General features: G+C 39.7%; 1 protein-coding gene across 1 annotated transcript in view; it reads right to left on the bottom strand.

Moving 5' to 3' along the window:
- Positions 1 to 186: 186 nt before the first annotated feature.
- The window catches only part of LOC125028977 (pre-mRNA 3' end processing protein WDR33-like), a 38,851-nt gene continuing 31,537 nt past the window's right edge, over positions 187 to 7,500 (bottom strand). The window contains exons 6-14 of the mRNA XM_047618659.1: positions 6,855 to 6,981; positions 6,400 to 6,523; positions 5,670 to 5,779; positions 4,206 to 4,417; positions 3,843 to 3,981; positions 3,531 to 3,636; positions 2,895 to 3,060; positions 2,381 to 2,519; positions 187 to 1,645 (exon numbers count right to left, since the gene is read on the bottom strand). Coding sequence (XP_047474615.1) covers positions 778 to 1,645; positions 2,381 to 2,519; positions 2,895 to 3,060; positions 3,531 to 3,636; positions 3,843 to 3,981; positions 4,206 to 4,417; positions 5,670 to 5,779; positions 6,400 to 6,523; positions 6,855 to 6,981 — 1,991 coding nt within the window. The 3' untranslated portion in view covers positions 187 to 777. The remainder of the gene's footprint in view (positions 1,646 to 2,380; positions 2,520 to 2,894; positions 3,061 to 3,530; positions 3,637 to 3,842; positions 3,982 to 4,205; positions 4,418 to 5,669; positions 5,780 to 6,399; positions 6,524 to 6,854; positions 6,982 to 7,500) is intronic.

The following is a 7,500-nucleotide window of genomic DNA, read 5'->3' as shown; positions in this document are numbered from 1 at the left end:
GCTTCTTTTCTCAATGCCTGCACATTTTATAACAATAATGAAAGCACAGTCTCAAGGAAGAAATTACATAATCATATAATTGTGAATGGAATTACTGTGATCTGACAGCTGTCACAAAGAACCCAAGACTCCTACTTTTGGCCAACTAAAGGAAACAAACAAAATACAATGCATGTGAATGGCATATAAATATAAGTCAGTTTATTCACCTTTCAACACAAAACCGTAGTTGCATCTATAGTATTGCCAAAAATAAAAAAAAAAAAACCCTTCCCTTCACACCAAAGAGAGATATTAATAGCAACAGCTCTCTTTATTTTGCTCGGATTCAAGACCATAGTCTCGGCAGAAATTTCATCTTGTAGTGACTGAGATTATAAATATCTTTTTAAAATTCAATAGCAGGAATACCATCTAATTTTTAAAATGAGGTTCAAGAGCAAAAAGAAAAACAAAAGAACCGGTAAAAATTCTTCAGACACAGAAAGTTAACTGTTACAATAATCTATCATTTTTATCTCTCACTCTTTAGAAACATGCATGCTTACATACATTCATGCAGATATGCATAAGACCTAAGTATATCATTTAAGGATAAATATATATATAAAAAAGAGAATAATATCAGCACGAAAACATCCAGGTCAGGAATGCTTGATTTTCTTTTACTCTAGATTTGTAAAAAATAAAAGAAGTTGCCAGTAAGACTCCTGAATAGTGCGATTCCCCAAGTGAAAGAATGGATTATGTGTGGCTTTGCATAAAAAAAGAATATCACTAAAAGTTGTCCCATCCACCACCCCCTTCAATGCCCCTACCCCTCCCCCTTGGTGGACCTCCCCGCCCTCTACCACGCTGAAAGTCACCCCCTCTCGATCTCCCTCTTTGGAAATCACCTCTGCCTCCCCCACCTCTCCCTCCCCTCTGGAAATCTCCACCTCCCCTGGGCCCTCTTGGCCTACCCCTCCATGGTCCTCCTCGACCACCATGGCCCCCATACTCTTCCCCATCCCATCCACCATCCTGGTTGTTGTTGTAATTGTTACCCTTCCCTGACCATGTGTTCTCCCCGTGCCAATCTCCTCCTCCCCCACCATAGTGGTCCTCCCCACCCTGCATGCCCCCTCTTCCCCCACGCCAGTGGTTGGGTCGGCCTCCCCCACCCATGTGCTCCTCATCCTCATATCCCCCAAAGTCCTTGAAACTTCCTCTGGCCCTCCCTCTCCCTCTACCTCGTCCACGCCCTCTCCCTCGGTCCTCATAGCCTCCCCAGTGGCCTCCCCCGTTCATGCCATTGTCACCTCCTTGCTCGTCATACCCCCAGTCTTCCTCAAAGCCCTCTTCATACTGTTCGCCACCATCCCTCATCCCCCCCATATTGTGGCCTCCCCTTGGGCCACTTCCTCTGTGTGACCAATTCCCTCTGGGCCCTCCACGGTTGAACCCTCCATCAAATTGTCCTCGGAAGTTCCCTCTCTGAGAATTGGGGTTGTGAGGACCACTAGGACCACCACCGAAGGGTTGCTGCATGCCCTGGAACCCTGCCGAGCCTTGGTAGTTGCCTGTATTGTTGTTGCTATTGCCATAATTGGGATTCTTCTGTTCACCAAACTGGGGTCCACCCTTCTTCTCTGGAGGTTCCTCACTGGAAGAAAAACATAGATTGTATAAATGAACAGTTAGACTATTGATCTAATATATGTAATTCTTTTGGCAACAGGTTTGTCATATTATATGAAGATCTGGTTTGCAGATGCTCACCCACATTTAAGCATATAACCAATCAATCCATCTTTCACACTGAGTTGACAAAAGTCAGCAAAAAGGAAAAAAGTCAAATGCAAGCCTTAGACTCAAGACCATTATATGCTTTTACTTCCACTACTGAAGGCTGAGGCCTGCTAAATATAGCTGTGGCTACCCTCTAAACATGGTGACATCACATCAGCCTGACCACTAAAAGGTGTAACCACATCTAATCTTGGTGCTGCCAGGATTTCTCACCTCTTAGAGGACAGCCACCTCAACCCTCTATTCAGATTCAGATTCAAACACTATTTAGCCAATTGTTTAAGTCTGATACATTTTACAAATTATTATGAGACCAGACTCTTTGACATAAAAGAAATATCTTAAAGAGCCTGACTATCTAACATAAAAATGCTCTCTAATTAACTGGTTTGCCTAACTTGCCTGTTGCCTATTGACCCCAGGACATGGGGGACAAGAGTAGATGGGGTGTGTCTACATAATGAGGACCTTACTCTTAACCATATACACACAAACACATGCAAGCAGGAATGTATGCATGCATAAACACATACACATACACACTCACTTACAATGTAATTGGATAAATAAAAATTATGTACCAACTCACCTGGCATTTGGATTCAGTAGCTGGTTCTTCTCTTTTATGAGTTTCCTGGCAAATTCAAAGTCTCCAGTTATCTCAGAAATGGCATCCTCTTCCTCCATGGTGGCAAAGGCATTCTGGATGACATCTCCTGCCACTTTCTCTGTAGGACGTGAGGTTGACAGTCATCAAGTGAGCACATTTTTTATTATCATTATCAATATTTTCTTCTTGCAATACTAGCTATGATTGGGAGTCCCTTTGTTTGCTGTGATCCTTCACATCCCAGTGGATCCACATACATTTATTCATATTACTTTATTGACATGAGGCTATCTATATTATTCATATCTTTTATATCTACCCCACCAAATTTATTTACAATCATTTAATAATATAAACTAACAACTATTCACATAAACACAGCACACTCGCTTCAATAAAACTGCAATAGTAAGTAAAATCTTCTGAACCCAGTAGAATGAGGAAACCAATTCTTCCGAACCCAGTGAAATTGAGGAAAACAACGCTTCCTTACCCAGGGGAATGAGGAAACCACAGTACAGAATGGAGTTAGCCTTAATGTTGTTCAGGGGTACTGAGCCAGGTGGCAGTTCGTCGCCATCATCTGTGTAGACCATCTCTCCTTCTATGTTAGCTGGCATGCAGAACAGGGCAGCACTGTCCGTCACTACCCAGCTTGTCTGTGGGTATATTTGAGGATTAATGATTAGGGATTCAGTCGTTCATTCCTTCGTTCATTCATATACACTCTCTCTCTCTCTCTCTCTCTCTCTCTCTCTCTCTCTCTCTCTCTCTCTCTCTCTCTCTCTCTCTCTCTCTCTCTCTCTCTCTTTCTCTCTTTCTCTCTCTCTCTCTCTCTCTCTCTCTCTCTCTCTCTCTCTCTCTCTCTCTCTCTCTCTCTCTCTCTCTCTCTCTCTCTCTCTCTCTCTCTCTCTCTCTCTCTCTCTCTCTCTCTCTCTCTCTCTCTCTCTCTCTCTCTCTCCCCACAGAGCCACTTTTGTGTTCAGTTACAGTTACACTCTTAATATTCCACTGCTTAGCCAGTAAAATGGTAAATATATATTTAATCAAAAATAATAAAATAAAATAGGTAAGGAAACCAAATCAAATAAATAAAGAATACCCCCGAATGATCGGTCTTAATACTCACCGCACTGTTTTCTTCTTCAATTTCTTCTTCCAACCCACCAGCGGCATTCCACGCAGCTTGAAAGGTCTTGGGAATAGGTTTGGCATATGGAGTTTTCTTGGAAAATCTGGAAGAATATAGTTGTTGTTTTTTGAGGGATTAAAATCATATATATAGATCCCTTACTTCTGTACTGAAATCCTATGCCTATGTACAACTTTTAAAATGTACATCTAAAAAACAACTTTTAACAAATAATTTGTGCACAACAACCAATCTCAATCTCAATCAATCTCAATTTCAAACACATAAAAAAAAGGGCTTTTGCCTGACCTGTCAAATCCAACACCTTCAAAGTCTAAGCCTGGGATGGTCTCAGGCCCAGCTGTTTCCGTCTCTTCAATTTTGTCATCCGGACCCATACCCGGAATGGCTCCTTGGGAGGTTAGGCTCGAGTTCAGAGGAATGTCATCTACAGTGTGGGGGAAATAGATTTTTATTAGAGTTATAAAAGCATATATCAATTAAGGAAGAGAGATTTATTAGAGTAGCAGTATCTATGATATCTGTATTATCACAATATTGCAAGAACACTGCAATACCACTCTACATATTCGCAAAATTATTTTACACCATCTAGTACCCCATGTGAGGAAGTATCCCACTTGAAAAAAGGAAACACCTCATCAAACGTACCAATATCCATGGAGTCGTCGGCCAGGACTCCAGCCGGTAATGTGTTTAGGTTGTACTTGTCTCTCATCTTGTCGCCCGGCCGGTTTCTCGTCCAAAACTTTGACGTGTGATCATTAGAGCCAGAGCAGAGTATATGACCGAGAGGATGCCAGGCCAGATCCCAGATGATGCCATCGTGAGCAGACTCAATGGCACCCACTTCCTTGTCATTACTGTTTTGTTGGGGGATATATGGTTCTATATCAAGATTTAGAGATAAGGAGTATGCACAACAAAAAGCAAATAATTCTATATTCCAATGTTTGTATGGAAAGACCATGTATAAAAGTCACTAATAAAAATCATCATATCAAGGCATTTGCAAACTTCTGTTTTATCAACCTTAAGGACCCCAAGCCCAGTTGGAAAAAGAGGGGCAAAAATAGGTGTACATTTCCAAAAATTACTCACACTATTCGTGAGTCACCATACATCTCGACTCAAGTTAGTCACAAGAGCTCAAACATGGAAGTAGCCAAGTTCTTTCTACTTAGTTAAATTTGATAAAGAGAACTCATATCTGTTAATGACAATAGTTAGGGAATAAATCATGATATGAAATAGCTGATAAAAAATACTTCCAAATATCTACCCTTTAGATAATGAAACGTGCATATAAAAAATGACTACAATATATTGTTTTACAAGTGTATATACTCCCTATGGATAGGGTGGGTGGGAATATTCAATACTGGTTGTATTATAATATATGAATTTCCTCTATCTGGCCAGTGGGGAATGTAAATACCAAGACAGTGTGTACGATACAATGTACAGCCACATGATTTTACCACCTTGGCATTTACAATGTACATGCTTTCCCTATATTTTTCTGGTCATAAATGTCACAGAACTACCTCTCCACGTGCCCATGTAAGGTATGGTGTACCACATCATCCATTTTATTGGAGAGATGGAGAGGAGGTTATCCATCAGTTTTGACAACAAGCACTTAGAGAGGAGCTGTAGAGTCTAAAGCAGTCATATACATGGGATATGCCCACAGTTACCTAGCCCTCCTTTTATAAGTAACTGCCCCCCAGCTGGCAACGATAGACCATGAGAATGACAGGAAGATTCCCAAGACAGCTTCCAAGGAGATGATGATGGTTGGCATTAGGATCAGAACAAGATAAGCAACTCTTTAGATGAGTATTTCTCCATTAAGCAGAACTATTTCCTTTAAGCCCTTATTCCACAAATAACTGTGAAGCAATACATGTGTTTTGGGTCTCTTTTGCCTTTGCATACCTATCATTTAATGTTGAATATATATTTTGCATTAGGCAAAATCATTAAGATAACTTTACCCTCCAAAAAACAGACTCTGCCCTCTGCCTTTGCAATCTGCTAAAATCTTTTCAGGTTTGGGGTCCTTAAACCTCAAGGAATATAATATTTTACTGTGCAAGAACTCATACTCACCCAACATGCCAGAATAGGATAGAGCCATCAGACCCACCACTAGCAAACAGACCCTCATGGTGGGGGTGCCATGCAATGCACGATGCCTCTTTTTTGTGACCTCTGAATACCTGCAAAAAAGGACGATTAAAGTATGGAAGAAAATGAAGGCAGTTTAACCCATTGCCGACGGTCATGGCACATACGTCCATGCCATGCTCACTGTGAGTTTACTTGTTTAATTGTTTTTTATACATAGATGGATACACTGATACTAGTCACCAATGAGCCAGTTATGAGTACTGCCTGTCTCACCAGTTCATCCTTTTCACAGATTTACGAAAATATTAAACGTTATCTTATATTGCTGCTACTAATGTTTATAACATTATAGTAATTATGTTTATAATAAAAATAACACCATGGATATTCATAGCACTAGTAAAAAATAAGTTTTTCCCTCCAATTCAAGGAAAGGTTAAATCAGGTAAGGTCACAAGATCTACTAATTGACTTCTTTGTGGCTAAGCACTAGCAGAGCCATCTATGTAGAGAGACATTTCACAATATAAAAAATGAGCACAGCATTTTCCCCATTTTTTATTAATTTTCCCCGGCGGCAATGGGTTAAAGATAAGACACCCCAATTCTAACAAAGCACATTACACATAAAACTCAAACATACTACAACAAGTCAATGAACCTACTGCCCACACATTTACATCTAATACATAAAACCCATCCAACTCACCTGGAATTCTGTGGAAAGATTACGGATATCAAAAAGCTTGAGCAGATGATCTCTGGATGCTGAGCAGAGCCAGTTACCATTGGAGTTCCACTTCAGATCCATGACTGTGCTTTTATGAGCATGTCTGAAAAAGTGGAGAACAAATTATTATAAATGAATTTTTACGGCACCATCTTGATCAAAGTAAAGAGTTTGAATTATCTAAAATACCTCTATGCCCTCCATTTAAAAGCTCAATCAAAAGTACATAACAAGGAAGACCATTAATTCAAACTGCAAAATGCAAACACTTATTTATCCATGAAAAAGAAGAAGAAAAATAAGAAAATACAAGTTAAGTAACAAAAGGGACAGTGAATTACGTATCTGATTATTTGTGCACTAAATACTTGTGTATAATCATGTACATGCAAGTTTGTTTCAGTAAACTTCCTGCATGTATGTCTCACACTTACAGTTTTGCAAGGGGTTGACCAGAGCGAGGATCCCAGAGTTTAATAGGCTGCTGATTGTCTTTGCTCCCCGACGCCAGCAAGCTCTTTGATGGGTGCCAGTCCACACATTTGACATCAGCTCCATGGCCTGTTTGAAGTGTAAGTATTTAGTAAAGGCAGAAATAAAAAGGTGCAGACACTATATACTTACTGGATCTTCAAATGAATACAATGCTTTGTAAAGATGCAAGATTCATTACAAGAATGTGCGACACACACAGATACATATGCATATATAGAAAAGGTATGAATGAGAATGAATATCTTCACAATACAAGAGATGTATTTGACCGGTTTCGATTATATCTTTGTTTGAAATATTTCTGACAAAAATATAATCAAAACTGATCAAATACATTTCTTGCATTGTAGAGATATTAATTCTCATTCATAGCTTTTCTACATTTGTCAACATGAATACGGTTCATATGCATATATGTATATACATCTCTATCTGCCTACCTACCTTTCTATTAATGTCTCTCTATCAATGCACATGTATCCTATCTCTTACTGTTGTGAACACTCACTGTCCCATCTATGCTCACTCACATTCTCAAACACACATTCATATTCTATTTCTCTCTCTTTTAAGCTTATTGTCATA

Source organism: Penaeus chinensis, chromosome 9 (assembly GCF_019202785.1).
Source record: "Penaeus chinensis breed Huanghai No. 1 chromosome 9, ASM1920278v2, whole genome shotgun sequence".
Taxonomy (NCBI): domain Eukaryota; kingdom Metazoa; phylum Arthropoda; class Malacostraca; order Decapoda; family Penaeidae; genus Penaeus; species Penaeus chinensis.
The sequence above is the reverse complement of the archived record's forward strand: the minus strand, read 5'-3'. Positions and strand labels throughout refer to the sequence as shown.